The 24,607-nt window shown below is 34.9% G+C and overlaps 1 protein-coding gene across 1 annotated transcript; it reads left to right on the forward strand.

The window, feature by feature from the left end:
• The first annotated feature begins 469 nt into the window (after window positions 1–469).
• LOC132561996 (uncharacterized) lies at window positions 470–14,663 on the forward strand. Its single transcript, XM_060226722.1, has 3 exons — window positions 470–503; window positions 2,222–2,620; window positions 14,356–14,663. The coding sequence occupies exons 1-3, from the start codon at window positions 470–472 to the stop codon at window positions 14,661–14,663; spliced, it is 741 nt and encodes a 246-aa protein (XP_060082705.1).
• Window positions 14,664–24,607: the final 9,944 nt, after the last annotated feature.

Below are 24,607 nucleotides of genomic sequence, written 5' to 3' on the forward strand. Positions count from 1 at the left end.
TTTCCGTTTACAATTGCTAACAGTGATATTGAAACGTTTCTCAAAGATCTATGAATCATCAAGGAAAGATATGTATTTTATAGCGTAGTGTTACTGGTTCCATCAGGATTTTCTCACATCAATTAGAAGATGTAAATCATGTTCTAAAGCAATTAACTAACATTTATTGTCTCATCAATAGTGTTAATGCGATATATTGAGTTCTATCCTATAAAACTGCATCCGACTGTAAAGAAGAAACAATTTACCAGCAATATATATGTTAATTATTAATATTTTCTATATCACGATCCTGTCTTTCTCTCTCGTATTAATGAAAGAAATGTTTTGCACGAATTGTTTTGAAACAGTGAAAGAAATCTGTGTATTCAGTATCAGTACAAGAGAAGTATCCACAGTGACAACATATATCAGTTCACGTGTCTTAACTCCAAGCCAAATAAACCCTATTGGCCATATTGAAGTAAAAATGGGCCTTTTTCAATGGATACTGCTGTTTGGAGGTATGTTTTTATAATGTTAATATTTATGTTGTGTTTATGTTTCAAACTTCTCTTGAAGTTACTAAATTGTCAATTTAAGTTTTTCAGGATGAAAGGTTTCCATCATGATATCACCGTATTTTCAGCAATTGGTTTTGAAGATTATAAAAAAAACGATCTCAAAATTGTCACATATTTTTCGTTTTACCTTTTCCAAATTATTTCAGAAATTTGACATTGTTTTTCATTTAAAAATACATAATACAAAAGAACATCGTTAGAAACAATCACAAAACGAATATTTTTTAATACAGATTTCTTCTAATACATAATTTAGGCTTGTTTGAAGCGTGATTTAACAGTACTAGTTGTACTAATGTCAACTTTATCGTAATTTATAAGCTTAAAAACACTTTTTTTAAAAAAATGTTCGTTCTTTGTTCTAAACTTATTTTAGCATTTTAAGTAAATTTACTGGTCTACATACCTAGAAGTGTAATAGTGGGTTAAAATCAGATACCTGACACCGTTGGAATGTTTCCAAGATTAGGCATTGGTAATAAGAGAAACCTAGGAATGTTCCATTTCTATATAATACCTCCGTTTTACTATTCTTCCACATACATTAGAGATTCTTCTGAAGTAAGTATATGAATAACTAAATAAACTGTGATATTTGTCAGCAGCCGTTTTCAAACATGATAGGGACTATAGGATATCAAACGAAATATGCTGGGTATGTAGATAATAATTATTCCAAAGAACAATATAGAATTCGCAGTGAAGAATATATATCTACCAGGCATAAAACGAAATACCGGACATATTTGTATGAAAACAGGAAAAGTTCACATTAGAAAGATATCAGTACTATGTATACAACCTGATGTGTAGTAAAATATAAACCCTGTTGCGAAACAAATCTTAGAGGTCTTTGTATAATTAAAACAGGCCGTACTAGACTTAAAATCTTACTGAGATAATGTACAGATTGCATTAATCTGATATATACATCGGCGTTGCGATTATTTACCCAAACGTAAATCTCTTAGAAATTATCATATGTCAATATATGTTTAAGCCAAAAATGATTCTTCAAACGGCGGCTTGAATGGCTGAATGCACCAGGGTCGTGACCTGCTTTAGTGGACGAAAATAGCCAATATGTTTGTTAACATCATGATTCATTTAAAGACATGTTTGCAATTACAAAAACTTGATAAATGATAATTAAACCATCTATTTGTTCATTATTTGATATTACATTATCCAACTCGATCTCAACGTACTTTTCGGAAAGGGATTACAATTCCGAAGTAGATACGTTTTCATATTGTTTTACCGATATTTCATTAAATACATTGTTAGACAAAGTAACTAATAATGATATAAGGGATCTCTTTCACCTCAGCAGAACACCGATCTCTATTTCAAACATTTAGTAAGAATCTTTTCACGTTATTTCAACTTGTTGTGATGTGTGAAAACCTATACAGTTCATGTTTAATTACCTGAAAATAATGTCCAATAAAGACTTATTTCCAGTTTCAATTAGAGTTTCTTCTAAAGTAAGCTCGTGACATATTGTTTGCTGAACTTTGTGTACAGGTCATTCACCACGTCCGACCAAACTAAAAGAGAAAAGATGGTTAATATTGCATTTTGGTCGTTGTATATACTAGAATGAACTTGATACCAACCCTTAATCGCTACATTAATTGATTTATTTTTACTTTCAGTTATGGATGTTACAGTCAGTCAAAATGCAGCCGTAACTTACCAATATCCGGTCTGCGACAAGTTTCACACGTACGAAACAGAATATAAAACGGGCCAGCTAAGCAGTGTGAATACTTACCTGTTTGAGGGATCCCATCCATCTGTACAATGCACACCAATTAGTTTCAATGACAACACTTGTACCCATATGGATCTCAACGTCACTGCCGCTGTACACTTTAAAGACTTCACTCTTAGCGTTTTTATATACCCGGAGTCCGTCACAGACAATACCATCTTTCATTATCGCTCTGCAGACTTTGAACAACATTTTGTGCTTGGTGTTAAAAACGGAATACCATATTTGTATATTTACAAAAATGAGATTCTAGTTAGTGAAGGAAAAATGGATCAAGATAGTCACTCCCCTACCTACAGTCCCCAGATGATTATATAATATAGTGTAAAGTCACTCCCCTACCTACAGTCCCGAGATATTTATATAATATAGTGTAAAGTCACTCCCCTACCTACAGCCCCCAGATGATTATATAATATAGTGTAAAGTCACTCCCCTACCTACAGCCCCCAGATGATTATATAATATAGTGTAAAGTCATTCCCCTACCTACAGTCCCCAGATGATTATATAATATAGTGTAAAGTCACTCCCCTACCTACAGTCCCCAGATGGTTATATAATATAGTGTAAAGTCATTCCCCTACCTACAGCCCCCAGATGGTTATATAATATAGTATAAAGTCACTCCCCTACCTACAGTCCCGAGATGATTATATAATATAGTGTAAAGTCACTCCCCTACCTACAGCCCCACAGATGATTATATGATATAGTATAAAGTCACTCCCCTTCCTACAGTCCCCAGATGATTATATAATATAGTGTAAAGTCACTCCCCTACCTACAGTCCCGAGATATTTATATAATATAGTATAAAGTCACTCCCCTACCTACAGTCCCGAGATATTTATATAATATAGTATAAAGTCACTCCCCTACCTACAGTCCCGAGATGATTATATAATATAGTATAAAGTCACTCCCCTACCTACAGTCCCGAGATATTTATATAATATAGTATAAAGTCACTCCCCTACCTACAGTCCCGAGATGATTATATATATAATATAGTATAAAGTCACTCCCCTACCTACAGTCCCGAGATGATTATATAATATAGTATAAAGTCACTCCCCTACCTACAGTCCCGAGATGATTATATAATATAGTATAAAGTCACTCCCCTACCTACAGTCCCGAGATGATTATATAATATAGTGTAAAGTCACTCCCCTACCTACAGTCCCGAGATATTTATATAATATAGTATAAAGTCACTCCCCTACCTACAGTCCCGAGATATTTATATAATATAGTATAAAGTCACTCCCCTACCTACAGTCCCGAGATGTTTATATAATATAGTATAAAGTCACTCCCCTACCTACAGTCCCGAGATGTTTATATAATATAGTGTAAAGTCACTCCCCTACCTACAGTCCCGAGATGATTATATAATATAGTGTAAAGTCACTCCCCTACCTACAGCCCCCAGATGATTATATAATATAGTATAAAGTCACTCCCCTACCTACAGTCCCGAGATGATTATATAATATAGTGTAAAGTCACTCCCCTACCTACAGTCCCGAGATATTTATATAATATAGTGTAAAGTCACTCCCCTACCTACAGTCCCCAGATGATTATATAATATAGTGTAAAGTCATTCCCCTACCTACAGCCCCCAGATGATTATATAATATAGTGTAAAGTCACTCCCCTACCTACAGTCCCGAGATGATTATATAATATAGTGTAAAGTCACTCCCCTACCTACAGTCCCGAGATATTTATATAATATAGTGTAAAGTCACTCCCCTACCTACAGCCCCCAGATGATTATATAATATAGTGTAAAGTCACTCCCCTACCTACAGTCCCCAGATGATTATATAATATAGTGTAAAGTCACTCCCCTACCTACAGTCCCGAGATGATTATATAATATAGTGTAAAGTCACTCCCCTACCTACAGCCCCCAGATGATTATATAATATAGTGTAAAGTCACTCCCCTACCTACAGTCCCGAGATATTTATATAATATAGTATAAAGTCACTCCCCTACCTACAGTCCCGAGATGATTATATAATATAGTGTAAAGTCATTCCCCTACCTACAGTCCCGAGATGTTTATATAATATAGTGTAAAGTCACTCCCCTACCTACAGTCCCGAGATGATTATATAATATAGTGTAAAGTCACTCCCCTACCTACAGTCCCGAGATGATTATATAATATAGTGTAAAGTCACTCCCCTACCTACAGCCCCCAGATGATTATATAATATAGTGTAAAGTCACTCCCCTACCTACAGTCCCGAGATGATTATATAATATAGTATAAAGTCACTCCCCTACCTACAGTCCCGAGATGATTATATAATATAGTGTAAAGTCACTCCCCTACCTACAGTCCCCAGATGATTATATAATATAGTGTAAAGTCACTCCCCTACCTACAGTCCCGAGATGATTATATAATATAGTGTAAAGTCACTCCCCTACCTACAGTCCCAAGATGTTTATATAATATAGTAAAGTCACTCCCCTACCTACAGTAGATTATTATATAATATAGTATAAAGTCACTCCCCTACCTACAGTCCCGAGATATTTATATAATATAGTATAAAGTCACTCCCCTACCTACAGTCCCGAGATGATTATATAATATAGTATAAAGTCACTCCCCTACCTACAGTCCCGAGATTTTTATATAATATAGTATAAAGTCACTCCCCTACCTACAGTCCCGAGATGATTATATAATGTAGTGTAAAGTCACTCCCCTACCTACAGTCCCGAGATATTTATATAATATAGTATAAAGTCACTCCCCTACCTACAGCCCCCAGATGATTATATAATATAGTGTAAAGTCACTCCCCTACCTACAGCCCCCAGATGATTATATAATATAGTATAAAGTCACTCCCCTACCTACAGTCCCGAGATATTTATATAATATAGTATAAAGTCACTCCCCTACCTACAGTCCCGAGATGATTATATAATATAGTGTAAAGTCACTCCCCTACCTACAGTCCCGAGATGATTATATAATATAGTATAAAGTCACTCCCCTACCTACAGTCCCGAGATGATTATATAATATAGTATAAAGTCACTCCCCTACCTACAGTCCCGAGATATTTATATAATATAGTATAAAGTCACTCCCCTACCTACAGTCCCGAGATGATTATATAATATAGTATAAAGTCACTCCCCTACCTACAGTCCCGAGATGATTATATAATGTAGTGTAAAGTCACTCCCCTACCTACAGTCCCGAGATGATTATATAATGTAGTGTAAAGTCACTCCCCTACCTACAGTCCCGAGATATTTATATAATATAGTGTAAAGTCACTCCCCTACCTACAGTCCCGAGATATTTATATAATATAGTATAAAGTCACTCCCCTACCTACAGTCCCGAGATGATTATATAATATAGTGTAAAGTCACTCCCCTACCTACAGTCCCGAGAGATTATATATTTATATAATATAGATATTTATATAATATCTCCCCCCTACCAGTCCCAGATGATTATATAATATAGTGTAAAGTCACTCCCCTACCTACAGTCCCCAGATGATTATATAATATAGTGTAAAGTCACTCCCCTACCTACAGTCCAGAGATGATTATATAATATAGTGTAAAGTCACTCCCCTACCTACAGTCCCGAGATATTTATATAATATAGTGTAAAGTCACTCCCCTACCTACAGCCCCCAGATGATTATATAATATAGTGTAAAGTCACTCCCCTACCTACAGTCCCGAGATATTTATATAATATAGTGTAAAGTCACTCCCCTACCTACAGTCCCGAGATGATTATATAATGTAGTGTAAAGTCACTCCCCTACCTACAGTCCCGAGATATTTATATAATATAGTATAAAGTCACTCCCCTACCTACAGTCCCGAGATGATTATATAATATAGTGTAAAGTCACTCCCCTACCTACAGTCCCGAGATATTTATATAATATAGTATAAAGTCACTCCCCTACCTACAGTCCCGAGATGATTATATAATGTAGTGTAAAGTCACTCCCCTACCTACAGTCCCGAGATTTTTATATAATATAGTATAAAGTTACTCCCCTACCTACAGTCCCGAGATGATTATATAATATAGTATAAAGTCACTCCCCTACCTACAGTCCCGAGATGATTATATAATATAGTATAAAGTCACTCCCCTACCTACAGTCCCGAGATGATTATATAATATAGTGTAAAGTCACTCCCCTACCTACAGTCCCGAGATGTTTATATAATATAGTATAAAGTCACTCCCCTACCTACAGTCCCGAGATGATTATATAATATAGTGTAAAGTCACTCCCCTACCTACAGTCCCGAGATATTTATATAATATAGTATAAAGTCACTCCCCTACCTACAGTCCCGAGATGATTATATAATATAGTGTAAAGTCACTCCCCTACCTACAGTCCCGAGATGATTATATAATATAGTATAAAGTCACTCCCCTACCTACAGTCCCGAGATGATTATATATTATAGTGTAAAGTCACTCCCCTACCTACAGTCCCGAGATGTGTATATATTATAGTGTAAAGTCACTCCCCTACCTACAGTCCCCAGATGATTATATAATATAGTGTAAAGTCACTCCCCTACCTACAGTCCCGAGATGTTTATATAATATAGTATAAAGTCACTCCCCTACCTACAGTCCCCAGATGATTATATAATATAGTGTAAAGTCATTCCCCTACCTACAGCCCCCAGATGATTATATAATATAGTGTAAAGTCACTCCCCTACCTACAGCCCCCAGATGATTATATAATATAGTATAAAGTCACTCCCCTACCTACAGCCCCCAGATGATTATATAATATAGTGTAAAGTCACTCCCCTACCTACAGTCCCAGATGATTATATAATATAGTGTAAAGTCACTCCCCAGATGATTATATAATATAGTGTAAAGTCACTCCCCTACCTACAGTCCCGAGATATTTATATAATATAGTATAAAGTCACTCCCCTACCTACAGTCCCGAGATGATTATATAATGTAGTGTAAAGTCACTCCCCTACCTACAGTTCCGAGATGTTTATATAATATACTGTAAAGTCACTCCCCTACCTACAGTCCCGAGATATTTATATAATATAGTATAAAGTCACTCCCCTACCTACAGTCCCCAGATGATTATATAATATAGTGTAAAGTCACTCCCCTACCTACAGTCCCGAGATATTTATATAATATAGTGTAAAGTCACTCCCCTACCTACAGTCCCGAGATATTTATATAATATAGTATAAAGTCACTCCCCTACCTACAGTCCCGAGATGTTTATATAATATAGTGTAAAGTCACTCCCCTACCTACAGTCCCGAGATGTTTATATAATATAGTGTAAAGTCACTCCCCTACCTACAGTCCCGAGATATTTATATAATATAGTATAAAGTCACTCCCCTACCTACAGTCCCGAGATGTTTATATAATATACTCCCCTACCTACAGCCCCCAGATGATTATATAATATAGTGTAAAGTCACTCCCCTACCTACAGCCCCCCAGATGGTTATATAATATAGTGTAAAGTCATTCCCCTACCTACAGCCCCCAGATGATTATATAATATAGTGTAAAGTCACTCCCCTACCTACAGCCCCCAGATGATTATATATTATATAAAGTCACTCCCCTACCTACAGCCCCCAGATGTTTATATAATATAGTATAAAGTCACTCCCCTACCTACAGTCCCGAGATGTTTATATAATATAGTGTAAAGTCACTCCCCTACCTACAGTCCCGAGATGATTATATAATATAGTGTAAAGTCACTCCCCTACCTACAGCCCCACAGATGATTATATGATATAGTATAAAGTCACTCCCCTTCCTACAGTCCCCAGATGATTATATAATATAGTGTAAAGTCACTCCTCGACCTGCGTTCAAGAGATTATTATATAATATTGTTGAAAGTCTCTCTCCTACCTGCAGTCCCCAGATGATTATATAATATAGTATAAAGTCACTCCCCTACCTACAGCCCCCCAGATGATTATATAATATAGTGTAAAGTCACTCCCCTACCTACAGTCCCGAGATGATTATATAATATAGTATAAAGTCACTCCCCTACCTACAGCCCCCAGATGATTATATAATATAGTATAAAGTCACTCCCCTACCTACAGTCCCGAGATGATTATATAATATAGTATAAAGTCACTCCCCTACCTACAGTCCCGAGATATTTATATAATATAGTGTAAAGTCACTCCCCTACCTACAGTCCCCAGATGATTATATAATATAGTGTAAAGTCATTCCCCTACCTACAGTCCCCAGATATTTATATAATATAGTCTAAAGTCACTCCCCTACCTACAGTCCCGAGATATTTATATAATATAGTATAAAGTCACTCCCCTACCTACAGTCCCGAGATGTTTATATAATATAGTATAAAGTCACTCCCCTACCTACAGTCCCGAGATGATTATATAATATAGTATAAAGTCACTCCCCTACCTACAGTCCCCAGATATTTATTATATAATATAGTGATTATATAAAGTCACTCCCCTACCTACAGTCCCGAGATGATTATATAATATAGTGTAAAGTCACTCCCCTACCTACAGTCCCGAGATGATTATATAATATAGTATAAAGTCACTCCCCTACCTACAGTCCCGAGATGATTATATAATATAGTATAAAGTCACTCCCCTACCTACAGTCCCGAGATGATTATATAATATAGTATAAAGTCACTCCCCTACCTACAGTCCCGAGATGATTATATAATATAGTGTAAAGTCACTCCCCTACCTACAGTCCCGAGATGATTATATAATATAGTGTAAAGTCACTCCCCTACCTACAGTCCCGAGATGATTATATAATGTAGTGTAAAGTCACTCCCCTACCTACAGTCCCGAGATGATTATATAATATAGTATAAAGTCACTCCCCTACCTACAGTCCCGAGATATTTATATAATATAGTATAAAGTCACTCCCCTACCTACAGTCCCGAGATATTTATATAATATAGTGTAAAGTCACTCCCCTACCTACAGTCCCCAGATGATTATATAATATAGTGTAAAGTCACTCCCCTACCTACAGTCCCGAGATATTTATATAATATAGTGTAAAGTCACTCCCCTACCTACAGTCCCGAGATATTTATATAATATAGTGTAAAGTCACTCCCCTACCTACAGCCCCCCAGATGATTATATAATATAGTATAAAGTCACTCCCCTACCTACAGTCCCGAGATGATTATATAATATAGTGTAAAGTCACTCCCCTACCTACAGTCCCCAGATGATTATATAATATAGTGTAAAGTCACTCCCCTACCTACAGTCCCCAGATGATTATATAATATAGTGTAAAGTCACTCCCCTACCTACAGTCCCAAGATGTTTATATAATATAGTGTAAAGTCACTCCCCTACCTACAGCCCCCAGATGATTATATAATATAGTGTAAAGTCACTCCCCTACCTACAGTCCCCAGATGATTATATAATATAGTGTAAAGTCACTCCCCTACCTACAGTCCCGAGATGATTATATAATATAGTGTAAAGTCACTCCCCTACCTACAGTCCCGAGATGATTATATAATATAGTGTAAAGTCACTCCCCTACCTACAGTCCCCAGATGATTATATAATATAGTGTAAAGTCACTCCCCTACCTACAGCCCCCAGATGATTATATAATATAGTATAAAGTCACTCCCCTACCTACAGTCCCGAGATGTTTCAGCTAATATTACCACATCCGATATATATATTTCTATGGTGACAGCTAATATTACCACAATTATTTCTCCGATATATGGTGACAGCTAATATTACCACATCCACATCCGATATATTGAATTATTTCTATGGTGACAGCTAATATTACCACATCCGATATATTGAATTATTTCTATGGTGACAGCTAATATAACCACATCCGATATATTGAATTATTTCTATGGTGACAGCTAATATAACCACATCCGATATATTGAATTATTTCTATGGATATATTGACTAGCTAATATTACCACATCCGATATATTGAATTATTTCTATGGTGACAGCTAATATAACCACATCCGATATATTGAATTATTTCTATGGTGACAGCTAATATAACCACATCCGATATATTGAATTATTTCTATGGTGACAGCTAATATAACCACATCCGATATATTGAATCATTTCTATGGTGACAGCTAATATTACCACATCCGATATATTGAATTATTTCTATGGTGACAGCTAATATTACCACCATATCCGATATATTGAATTATTTCTATGGTGACAGCTTATATTACCACATCCTATATATTGAATTATTTCTATGGTGACAGCTACTATTACCACCACATCCGATATATTGAATTATTTCTATGGTGACAGCTAATATTACCACATCCGATATATTGAATCATTTCTATGGTGACAGCTTATATTACCACATCCTATGGTGATATATACCACATCCGATATAATTATTTCTATGGTGACAGCTAATATTACCACATCCGATATATCGAATCATTTCTATGGTGACAGCTAATATAACCACATCCGATATATCGAATCATTTCTATGGTGACAGCTAATATAACCACATCCGATATATTGAATTATTTCTATGACAGCTAATATAACCACATCCGATATATTGAATTATTTCTATGGTGACAGCTAATATTACCACATCCGATATATTGAATTATTTCTATGGTGACAGCTAATATAACCACATCCGATATATTGAATTATTTCTATGGTGACAGCTAATATTACCACCACATCCGATATATTGAATTATTTCTATGGTGACAGCTAATATTACCACCACATCCGATATATTGAATTATTTCTATGGTGACAGCTAATATAACCACATCCGATATATTGAATTATTTCTATGGTGACAGCTAATATTACCACATCCGATATATTGAATTATTTCTATGGTGACAGCTAATATAACCACATCCGATATATTGAATTATTTCTATGGTGACAGCTAATATTACCACATCCGATATATTGAATTATTTCTATGGTGACAGCTAATATAACCACATCCGATATATTGAATTATTTCTATGGTGACAGCTAATATTACCACATCCGATATATTGAATTATTTCTATGGTGACAGCTAATATTACCACATCCGATATATTGAATTATTTCTATGGTGACAGCTAATATAACCACATCCGATATATTGAATTATTTCTATGGTGACAGCTAATATTACCACATCCGATATATCAAATCATTTCTATGGTGACAGCTAATATTACCACATCCGATATATCAAATCATTTCTATGGTGACAGCTAATATTACCACATCCGATATATTGAATCATTTCTATGGTGACAGCTAATATTACCACATCCGATATATTGAATCATTTCTATGGTGACAGCTAATATTACCACATCCGATATATTGAATCATTTCTATGGTGACAGCTAATATTACCACATCCGATATATTGAATCATTTCTATGGTGACAGCTAATATTACCACATCCGATATATCAAATCATTTCTATGGTGACAGCTAATATTACCACATCCGATATATTGAATCATTTCTATGGTGACAGCTAATATTACCACATCCGATATATTGAATTATTTCTATGGTGACAGCTAATATAACCACATCCGATATATTGAATTATTTCTATGGTGACAGCTAATATAACCACATCCGATATATTGAATTATTTCTATGGTGACAGCTAATATTACCACATCCGATATATTGAATTATTTCTATGGTGACAGCTAATATAACCACATCCGATATATTGAATCATTTCTATGGTGACAGCTAATATAACCACATCCGATATATTTAATTATTTCTATGGTGACAGCTAATATTACCACATCCGATATATTGAATTATTTCTATGGTGACAGCTAATATAACCACATCCGATATATTGAATCATTTCTATGGTGACAGCTAATATAACCACATCCGATATATTGAATTATTTCTATGGTGACAGCTAATATAACCACATCCGATATATTGAATCATTTCTATGGTGACAGCTAATATAACCACATCCGATATATTGAATTATTTCTATGGTGACAGCTTATATTACCACATTTGATATATTGAATTATTTCTATGGTGACAGCTAATATAACCACATCCGATATATTGAATTATTTCTATGGTGACAGCTAATATTACCACATCCGATATATCGAATCATTTCTATGGTGACAGCTAATATAACCACATCCGATATATTGACAGCTAATATTACCACATCCAATATATTTAATTATTTCTATGGTGACAGCTAATATAACCACATTTGATATATTGAATTATTTCTATGGTGACAGCTAATATTACCACATCCGATATATTGAATTATTTCTATGGTGACAGCTAATATAACCACATCCGATATATTGAATTATTTCTATGGTGACAGCTAATATTACCACATCCGATATATTGAATTATTTCTATGGTGACAGCTAATATTACCACATCCGATATATTGAATTATTTCTATGGTGACAGCTAATATATCCGATATATTATTTCTATGGTGACAGCTAATATAACCACATCCGATATATTGAATTATTTCTATGGTGACAGCTAATATTACCACATCCGATATATTGAATTATTTCTATGGTGACAGCTAATATAACCACATCCGATATATTGAATTATTTCTATGGTGACAGCTAATATAACCACATCCGATATATTGAATTATTTCTATGGTGACAGCTAATATTACCACATCCGATATATTGAATTATTTCTATGGTGACAGCTGATATTACCACATCCGATATATCAAATCATTTCTATGGTGACAGCTAATATAACCACATCCGATATATTGAATTATTTCTATGGTGACAGCTAATATTACCACATCCGATATATTGAATCATTTCTATGGTGACAGCTAATATTGCCATTACAACTGATATATTAAATTATTTCTAAATTAATGTTATATCTACACCTAGGCTCGTATTCATGAAACCATTCTCATGTTCAAGCATAGATTTTGTGCTCAAGCAAATATTTTTATAATTCACCTAAATCACATAAAATAATAAAAATGTCAAATATAAACATTGAATAATGCTTTGACTTGAAGTCCTTTCAATTTTTTTTTTAAATCTTTTGTCAAAATCAGCCTTATTTATTATTTTTTAACTTTAGCAAGGCATAATGCTTGAGCACAAAATTCATGCTTGAGCATGAGAACGGCTTCATGAATACAGGACCTGATACATACATATTGCTTCAATAATGACTACAAATTAATGATACCAGATGTCAGTAAGATAAATTATTGACCATCACATCTATCCTCGGAAAAAGTTGATACCTCTTAGATAGGTTGAAGATCAACAAAAGCGTAATGTAAAGGCCCACAACACTATTTTACGACACTCACTAACTTTTACAAATCAGTTGATCAGTTGAGAAGAACGTTTCAAGCAAAAACTTACTAAAAGCAATTGTTTCGCTGTCGAAAAAAATGCGTCGGATGTTACTTTCAATGATAAAGGACACAAATTGTTGTACAATAATAAGATGACTTTATTATGTGCTTGGAGACGGATTCCTGCACACATTACATTCTCGATAGTATTTTGCTATTCCATGGTAAAATATAGTCCAAATTTAGACTTTTTAAAATATTTTACACAGATTTCAAATTTGAATTCGTTTTCGATGAGAATACTATATAAGGTACTAGAAAATTCTTCTTGTATGTTAATTCAGTTTCCTTTGTTCTTCGGCACATGTCATGTCTATTACTAAATTCATATCACATGTTTCACACATCTATAACGGCATCCATTTTAAATGGGAATCTCACATTTGTCAACAATGATGTAAAGGTTATCTTTAAATTGAATAATAAAGTTCTGTTAAATACAACCGAATTATAATTATTAATCAACATTATTCTTCGTACATTTTAGAGATTACGATCACAGCTACCACTGCGAGCACGACTTGTTCCCCGTTCAACAGAAACGATTCCCACTTCAAAAAGGCACATGCGGACCGGGGCTTTATTCCAAGCATAAATCACTTGGACGAGAAAATTAACACCACCTTAAGAAAGTGCGCTGTCTACTGTGTAAGGCATCTGAAATGTGTGTCATTCACCATAACCAAGACGGAGGAAGAGTTTCAAACATGCCGCCTTTATGATGTCTACAACAAGGTCTACGTGGAAAATATCGCAACGAACACGAACATGTATGTCCTAAATGCATGTCACTAACCCTACCATGATCACGGAACTCGCAAGGCTAATTTAATGATACGGAGGAATATATAGATATATTGTGATGATACACTATACACACAAACATATTGTGATGATACACTAGTACACACAATCATATTGTGATGATACACAAGTACACACAAACATATTGTGATGATACACTAATGCACACAAACATATTGTCATGATACACTATTATACACAAACATATTGTGACGATTCACTAGTACACACAATCATATTGTGATGATACACTAGTATACACAAACATATTGTGATGATACACTTGTACACACAAACATATTGTGATGATTCGCTAGTACATACAAACATATTGTGATGATTCGCTAGTACACACAAACATATTGTGATGATACACTTGTACACACAAACATATTGTGATGATACACTAGTATACACAAACATATTGTGATGATACACTTGTACACACAAACATATTGTGATGATACACTAGTATACACAAACATATTGTGATGATACACTAGTACACACAAACATATTGTGATGATTCGCTAGTACACACAAACATATTAGACGTCTAACAAGACGTTCCTCATTGTAAATATGGACACCGAAATGTCTGGCAACTTGTATTTGCCTTTGACCTTTCATAATCATTGCAATAGCCTGACCCCTCTGAACTTCCTGCGGTAGTGTCATTGTTTAATGCTATCAGAAATTACCCGGAAGACATCGTCACGCAGTACAATAATGCACCATTCAATACAGGGTCACATGCCCTACTATGCTAATATAAAAATGAGCCTGTGCCATGCAGCATGTAACAGGTCTAAGGCTAGTGGATCTCGTGTGTTCAAATAGATTGGGATGAACACAGACTCAATAATTTCTTAACAAGTTCCATCGTACAGCTTCTGTGTTAAAATTTTGTTTCCTAGATTTTCCCAAAATTGGAAATTCAAATACCGATTTGAAAAAAAAGTCTCGTTCCCATGGGTAAGCTTGAGGCACCAAACTAAAAAACAAATGCATGAAAACAGTTATTCACTTATTCGAATTTATCCTACATTGTACAAGTGCATTACACCTGCCACACATATTTTGCTGTATTCGGCAGTGACGGGAATCGACTGTATTTTATCATATTGACTTATTGTTAACTGTGTCCTCTTCGAAATGATCATATATTGGTGAGGCAAGTTTAAGTATGTAAAAATAGAATACATAAGATGGATTTAACAAAGCACCCTCGTCGTGTTAAAATACATGTAGTCATTTTGATCGTCTGATTAACTGAAAAGATAAGAGTTATATATCCCTATTAATATTTAATGAAAATTATTAATGAATCTATGAGACAATGAGTATGTTGACATACAAAATAATAGATTCTTGACTCAAGGTAACCGTAATACAATATATAGGATCCAAGGAAACAGGACAACAAAGGACAATGAAAGGAACCAGATCAGGGGCAGCAACCCAAGCAGCACATTATTAAATTCTGGATACAATTTCCAAACGTTAAAAGGTTAAAACATCAATTTATTGTGTATAAGAGCAACAACTCATTTTTTATTACAAAGAAAGTCTATTAATTCCATTTCTTACTACCAAAGGAATATATTTCCCGTTGCTCTCCCGTTAGTTTTTTATCATTCTATGCATGTCCTGTGTGTCTTTCTTACGATTATTTAATTTTTAGGGCATGTAAGGATATAACCCACGTGTAATCTGTGGTTATTCTATTTTTAACTTTTTGATAAATAGCAGATACACTTCACGGTATTGGTTATCCTTACCCCTTTACTGTAGATGCCTCCTAGGCTTCAGAATTGAGGCCCTTAGCATCACTGACGCATACTAGGAGGACGAAACAGCTGTATGAAGCAGTTAAATTATTTGAATCTATCTAACTTTAAGTTTGCATTAAAATGTGATATTCATTTGTGTTTTTGTAATATCTTGGACTAATTTTGATTGCATTTATAATTAAGACGTTTCAATATAAAATGTCAATTCGATACATTATGCAGTAGTTGGATACGATACCTATAAAAGCAGTAAAGCAATAGTCAAAATAGTAGATATATGCTCTTATTATAACCCATTGCATCCATGTTGAAAATTTGAACTATCAACAGAGGTTTGAAGGACGTAGTTGTAAGTCCTATTGTAATAAAGACACTTCATGTAACTTTTTTATTACATTAAGAGTTGGATCAGGGTAGGTATCATACCATATGTATGAAATACCAGAAATGAAAATAATCACTAAGGTCAACACTATTTTGTTATCAATTATTCAAGCACATCATATTTTTGTTTAATCCAAAACTATTCTGGAAATTTTCATCATATCTTTTTGTGTCAGTTTCAATTCTTCGCGACAAAAAAATCATGATTACCGTTTATTATTAGAGAATAAAGGCTTGTACTCTATTCAGAGATGTTTTTTGTTTTATGTTTTCTGTTTTCAATAAATTGCAACGGAAATGTGTATATTCAGTTTTTACAATATTTTCTAACAGGTAGCAATTGCAGTATTTTACCCAGATATCATGATGCTTTTAACTCTTGTTTCTTGTTTTTACTAAATTCGTTGTTAAATTTCTGGGCTGCCCAATCAGTGTTTTCATATGCTATGGATGTGATTTTTTCTTGGTTATTGTCTTGTTCTTCCGTGCCAATCATTTCTCATCTGTTGAGCATAATGCCCAGCTTTTAGTATAAGGAGTGGTACGAGCGGAAGTTGGGGAATTGGTCTATGTGTGTCTTTTTCCTATAGACTTTGATAGTACCGTCATCATTTTTACTAGGAAGGTGTCAAGGAATGAGAGAGTGCCATCGATTTCTTCATCAGATGTAAATTTGACGCTGTTTGTGGTATCCACATTATTGATATTCGCAGTCAAATCCTTATGTGATCCGTGTATGATTATTTCTAACATGCCATTAACATAACGCTTCCACAGACTAGGCTTACTTTCTGCTTTCTACGTTTATTTATTTTTTTACGTAATCTTATGAACGGATTTAACGAGGATCTCCTTGTGAAACAACGGAGGAATTAGTAAACATTTAGTTATATTTCTTACTAATCATTCCCTTTATAAATACTTTTTGTCATGATATAAAGTTGTGTTAGTTATTATAAAAGATCGACGTTTATGGAGTTGGACTTGAAATGCAGCATAAACATGATAGATATATTGCTAAGAACTATTGAATAATGTACAGGTATAAATATTCCAAGTGCAAAATCTGTATCCACAGAACACATGTGAGTATTATTAGACAGAGTAGCTATGCAACTTGCAGCCTCACAATTTATGTGAAAACATACGTAAATAACGGCTAGTGACCATTAGACAGATATCAATTAGGTTCCATTTATATCAGAACAACCACCCATACACAAGATTTATCGTTATATTGATTCTTGTCGTCGTGTTTTGATTTTGGGGAAGTCTGAAAATCAAAATTTACATTCCATGATATAACGGTCACAACAAACACTGATGGTCCAATAAGTTCGTCATAATTGTTTTTTTTTCCTTCTCAAAAGCCGATTATATTGAAAGCAATAAATGTCATAGTGCAATTATATAAGATATAATGGGGACATTTACTGCTCTTCCTCCTTTATAGAAAGTATCTAGATATTAACTATTAATAACATAACGAAGACATGATATCATCCATAAACACTGTAATGGTGATTATTCTCTAATATGTACGAATAGATTTTCTTACAAACGAAAGCTTATTAGTGACGGTTTCATTAACAGGGAATATCAATGTAAAACAGGTCATAAACCCTTATAGCAAATTGATAATCAATATGAAGACGTCTTATTATATGTACACTTTCTGTTTCCATTTGAGATTTTTCTTCAAATATTTATAGTAATGTATGCCATGTCGATAGGAGCGAAGGACTATTTTTCTTCGCGTATATAAGCGCCAACATAGAAGTGAAGTATCCCATTAGGAATTTACGTACAGCAATAATTCACTACAGATTTCAAAGGCGAAGTCGTTTGAATTTCAACAATGTGGTTCCAATGTCTTCTTCTTGCAAGAGGTATGTTTTGTGTGAAATCATTTGTTTCATATTTAATTATTTTAATATTTAAACATTTTTAGAACGAGTGTCCTCAATATTGTAACTTACATGCTCTTTATTCATTCTGGGTAAACAGCCATGAAATTATGTTACTGAACAGATATTGATATTTTCTTAGTGCAAGAGTCTTTTTATTTTAGTTTTTTAGCGTTGAAACATTATCCAAATATCGATTAGTTAATCAGAGAAAAAGCATCTCGTCGATCGATTTTCATCGGAGAATTAATAACTTCACAGACTTTACAAACGACAGGAAAATTAATGATTTCATTATTTCTGGGAGACAAAGATGTTAAAGCCGAATGGTTGCAATATCTCTAAAGGATTTTTTTCACATAATCAATGAAAAATATGTGATCTAGTGCAGGCAAACTACAATCACTTCATATTCAATTGAAGATTTGTGGCACAATGGCCCAATGAGATGATGACTTACCTGGACTACTGAAGATGTTATTGAACAGGCTGTAGCACTGTTGGCTGTTCCTAACATCAACGGATAGTCTTTGCATACGATAACTATTTATAGTTTATTTTTAAACAACCGACATTGGCCTGTTAACATCAGAAACAACGACTGCGACATTTACATAAAATGTCTACGTATAAAAATAAGGGGGCGGTCATTTCAAATTGATATTTTGCACCAATTCCTATTTAATTTTTACTGTTTACAAGTTTACGATAAGAAGTACATTTTGCACTTCAATGTACTTATTACGAAAGGAAGGTATTAATTGTTATTTTTCTAATATCTTAACTATGTCCAATTTTTTCACTTAGGGTCGGTGTTTCTATCCAAAATAGGTATTTTGTGCCATTTTATTTTGGACAGAAACACCCACCCTTGGTGTAAGTACATGGCAAAATGAGGACATTTGAAAGGTGGTCATTTAGCATCATTTAAGATGAATATAGTTTGTAGTTTGTATTTAATCCCAATACAGTTGAAACTCGTTGTTTCGAAATCGCTTGAGTCGAAATTCCGTTTGAGTCAAAAATAATTTTGGAGTCCCGATTTTTTTCCTTCAACATCTATTTATATCATTTCAGTTATGATGACTTAATTTTCATTGAGTCGGAATTACGGTTGAGTCGAAGCAATTTTTCAGTCCCTTCAATTGTCAAGCAAGGGAAAGGTCATATGTTGTCTTGAAATTAATTTTTGCTAAAACATCGGCACGTCTTCTGACGAAATCAGTCAATACATGCACATAGTAGAAAGTCCCCTGTGCGAAACACATAGCTGATTACCGCGTATATACATACAACACATCGTCTCTGTTGATTAATTACCAGTTTAATTATCCAATGAAAGACTGGTTTTTCTATTAGTGTTTGCATTCTTTCCATATTCAGGTTTGTCTGTGTGCTGGTTTTATTGGTTCATTTCATATGACAGGTGCTGACTGATAATGAATAATCCTAAGACACGAAGTTTAGAGACACTTTAGAGAAGATGTACGGTCATTACCAACGAAATGTTTTAGGTTTGATTAGAAAGGCATGTCGTTGGTGTCACTATTCTAATTCCTATGTTTGCGGATTTGATATCTTGACTGTGTCATCGATTAACCAGAAGACACTGACGATTGTGAAACACCTGACTTTTTTCTCTTTGTCAATGTAATATTTCATTTGATTATCATGAATTATATTTTTTTATTTAGAACCTGAATTTCATGTTTACGTCGATGTTATCTTGTTTCGGTAAATGTATGCTATCTAAAACCCTTTCTTTGAAACTGTGGAGTTGTCTCTAAATACACAATTAGATGTCCGAAATTGGAATTTTTTGTGAATGCGTTTTGTAGTTTCTTTCTAAGTTGTCTAATACTATGTCCCTGATCTATGTTAAATTCCATTTCAGTTGGTATATCATTAACTTATCAGAAGCACTTTTTTCATAAAAGTCTTTTCATCCTGATGATGTCAGTTTGATGCAACAACCGTAATGATCGACATGCTGTTTTGAATGTAGGCGAGAATACATAGTTAATTTCCTCAACTCGTCCTTTCGGTTACGCGCACATTCTTAAATTCTGTTTAATCGGGTTGTTAAATGATTTATCCGATTTCTGATAACATGAATAATATGCATATAAGCGGTCCATGGGTAAGGGAGGGGGACATTGAAATAGAGAATAGCTAACAGATATTACTGGTGGAATAGATAATCTTCTAAAAAAAAACAGTTCAAAAACAAGACATCTTGTCTCCGGATATTTGTTCGCTTGCCTGTACATGATACTTCTTAGCAGCCTGGAAGTGCCTCATTTTTTCATCCATCAATTTCCAATGTTAGAGACAAAAGACAATTGCTTTGACACCTGTGAGCTGGAGAATGGCTTCGAGGTTTTATGGGCGAGTTTTGGACAGACCTGCCCTTGTGCGTAACTTTTGTGTTGAATTATTTATAATTGTTTCTGATGTGTTGAACCGAAAAAAATGGGACCTTGCACTGTGGACAGAGATGTGGCCATTATCGATCATTTTGACCTTGTTGATGAGTTTTGATGGCGGATTTTGTCTCTCAGATCTTACCCAGAGTGTGTCCTATCGCACTGTTGTGTCTTTTCTTGCTGTTTGTATTAATAAAATTGCCTACCTCTTAACATGTAGATGATGACACAATGGTTTTGTGTCAATCAGCATATAAGCTGATTAAGTCGAACGACTTACCCAGCCTACGTTCTCCTTCTGACACTGGACAAATGGGCTAGGGTGACAGCCGTTGTTCCGTGTGTTGATATGTTCTATCCTCGGGCTTGGGCATTACTGTCAGAAAGGACATCATGGGTTTATGAGGCATTTTGTCCTCTCGGGAATTCCTCATTGGAACTATCTGCAGCTGGTAACGTATTTACAGCTTGAGAAATACTACATTGAGTGTCGATCCTATAGTGAAGCAGCTTGTGTGGGATCGGCCTCGGTAATATGATTTCAGGATGAACCCATTGCCTGATGATTATCGGCCCATAGGGTTGCATGACAGGTCAGGAATGGCCCAAGGTAAGGATTTTAAGGGCTGTCCTCTGGTGCCCGGCAAATTTTTAGGCCCAGTCAGTTCATGGTCGAGCGGGTAGTTACGGAGATTTTTTTAAGGAGGCAATGATTTCCGAATGCATGGTCATGGATGATTGTCCCACTGGTGCAGGCATGTGCTTTTGGGTATTTTGGAATATTGAGGGTCCGCTATTTACGGTACATTTATTGGATGTTGAAGTTTTGCGATCGTCATAGTGATCTCATCGAGAAATATTCTATTTCTTTGTGTGATTTGAAGCTGGACGTGTTTGATGCTCGTTAGATTGCCTGTCTGTTCATTATTGCATAACTTGTTATCATTTGAGAAAGTGACATTACTTACATGGGTTGACCAAGGTTTACATAGCAGTTATCGTCGATGAAGCCGACGACGCTTACTCTTCCGGAACACGTTGTCTTATTCTCCTTGTTCATTTCATGAGTCTCCGTGTAGAGCTGTCTTTTGCTCATATTTTAACCTCGTTTTATTGAATTTGAGTTTGGGTTATGATTATATTGACATATTGGTTGTTTTATCAAGATGGTGAAGGATATGTTGGCGACCCCCATAATAACAAATCCGTTACATCCGGACAGATGTCGGCACTTTGACAATCAGTGATCACCTCCTAAATCGTCTTGCTGTGTGCTCAAGAGCTCCACTTTACCCTGTATTCTTACATGAAATAACTTCTTCGTTCTCTTGTTACGGAGGCTTTCCGAGAAAGGTAAACAGCGGTACAGATATATGCTTTTTAATTATACTGAAGCGTGTTTCATGATATCGTGAAAATGATCGAGTTTTTGGTTGAAAACATCTTCGTTACGTTTGGTTGTATGGTCTTTCAACAGACAATTGGCATACCAGTGGAACTAACTGTGTCCCTCTGTTGGCTGACTTTATCTGTGTTCATGCGAGGCTGAATTTAGGTCAGAAAGACCTTACAATTTCCTTCAATTTCACTTCCATATATAAGTATGATGTTTTGTCTTTAACTAACAATATATTTATATCACACAATACATATAGGATTGTATCCAAACATTTCTTATCATCACGCGTAACACATGATCGTCATGAATGTTTTGACGTGAGTTCGCTAGAGGTTACTCATAAGTTGTTGTACTACATGATATTCATTTCACTCTCGTTATTTTTTAAAAGTTATAAAGACACTAGCTAACTTATAAGTCTCGAAAAATTACTAGCAAAAATTATAGAAATACCATCTACAACAACTTGTTTATGTGACCAAGTAGAGCTATTTTGACGATAAATAGATCTTTGAATGTTTGAATTTCTGAATGTGCCAAACTTACTGTGGATTTCCTATCAATGTATTTATATGATTATGGATATTGTAACAAACCTGACAAAGGAACTTTTTACTGTGCCCAATCCGTGCCTAGAAGTCACTATTTAACTTGACGAACAATAACTGATAACCGTTAAAATCAGCATTAACCAATTGTGTTTACTACGATAAAGAATAAGATGACATATTTCATTTTAATTTGATGATAAAGTCTGTCATTGCAGTTTTCCATGCCGTATCAGGTGCGAGTTCACCGAAATACGTGTGGCCGGTGTGCAGCAAAAGTTACAACTTCGAGGTCGAGGCAGGTGGTCAGACAATTCTACCAATCGACGCCAACGATTACCAGTTCGTCGGGCCTCACTCATCCATACCCTGCGATCCTATCAACTTTGACGGGTCAACGTATACACATATGGACCTTTCTGTGAGCAATGATAACCAGTTCGAAAAATTATCATTCTGTGTTCATATAAAAGCGATGAGTGACACGGGGACTGTGCTACAATATAAGTCCGATAACGGGAATCAAAATATTATCATATTGGTCGAGGGAGGTAAAGCCGTTGTCAGTTATAGTCATAACTCGTTTTCTATGATATTAAAGACTGATGCAGCTGCCCTGGTAGTTAATCAGTGGTATCTGATCTCCTTTGTACAATATGACAAAGGTGTTAATGCCGAGATCTTACTTACAAATCAAGCTTCCCAATGGAAAAAAGCGTACGGGAGTAGCGTACCGTCGCCTTTGGTTATTCCGGGAAAGATTCGGATAGGAAGCACTTTTGACGGTTCCGGAACAAACTTTCAAGGTCAGATGATTTGTGTAGCCATGTACGACTCTGAATTTAGCCACGTAGATTTTGCTGATAACCTGGATTCATGTCAAAATGTCCAATTTCCAGGTAATATTTTCATCTTCATTAGTTGTCAGAATCACGTGACTCAATAACAAGTTCCGTTAACGTATTTATTGTGTTAGTAGGACATGTCTGAAGAACTAGAATAGGTTAACAAAATACATTATCTCATAACGACGACTAAATATGCCAAAAAGTAATTTAATGTCTCCTCATCAGGTCCTCCGTGAACAACGTATTTGATATATTTTAGACGCCGAATATCAGGCGATTAATTTGAAACATCTGTGTCTTCGTCAAAGTAAAGATGGCGTTTCCAATATTGGTCATATTATTTGATAATATTTCCAAATCAAAATGGCTTAACAATGTGGTTAGTGACGTCCCATTCTATACTTCAAATGTATTAACAGATTTAAGGTTATCGTAATTCCCTTTTAAATCCCATAGTTTGTGCCATTTGCGCCTCTAGTGAATGTTTGGGGACGAAAAACACAGCTTGGCTTAATTCAATTCATTGTTCTGTACGTCCTTCGACTTGTATCATTTCTACATAGAAGGTCTGATACACGTTTTCATCTCCACGAAATGAATACAACAGAGAAAAAACCCGCATGTTAATAG

The sequence above is a fragment of the Ylistrum balloti genome, unplaced genomic scaffold (assembly GCF_031769215.1).
Source record: "Ylistrum balloti isolate Yb309-2 unplaced genomic scaffold, AGI_CSIRO_Ybal_v1 Utg371318, whole genome shotgun sequence".
NCBI lineage: Eukaryota > Metazoa > Mollusca > Bivalvia > Pectinida > Pectinidae > Ylistrum > Ylistrum balloti.

What these genes read in the sequence shown, in the direction of transcription:
- LOC132561996 (XM_060226722.1), top strand. Translation starts at nt 470, where the DNA reads ATGGGCCTTTTTCAATGGATACTGCTGTTTGGAG. An exon ending in ATGGATACTGCTGTTTGGAG is followed by an intron (nt 504 to 2,221) that starts GTATGTTTTTAT and finishes TTTTACTTTCAG; the next exon opens with TTATGGATGTTACAGTCAGT. An exon ending in AGGAAAAATGGATCAAGATA is followed by an intron (nt 2,621 to 14,355) that starts GTCACTCCCCTA and finishes CGTACATTTTAG; the next exon opens with AGATTACGATCACAGCTACC.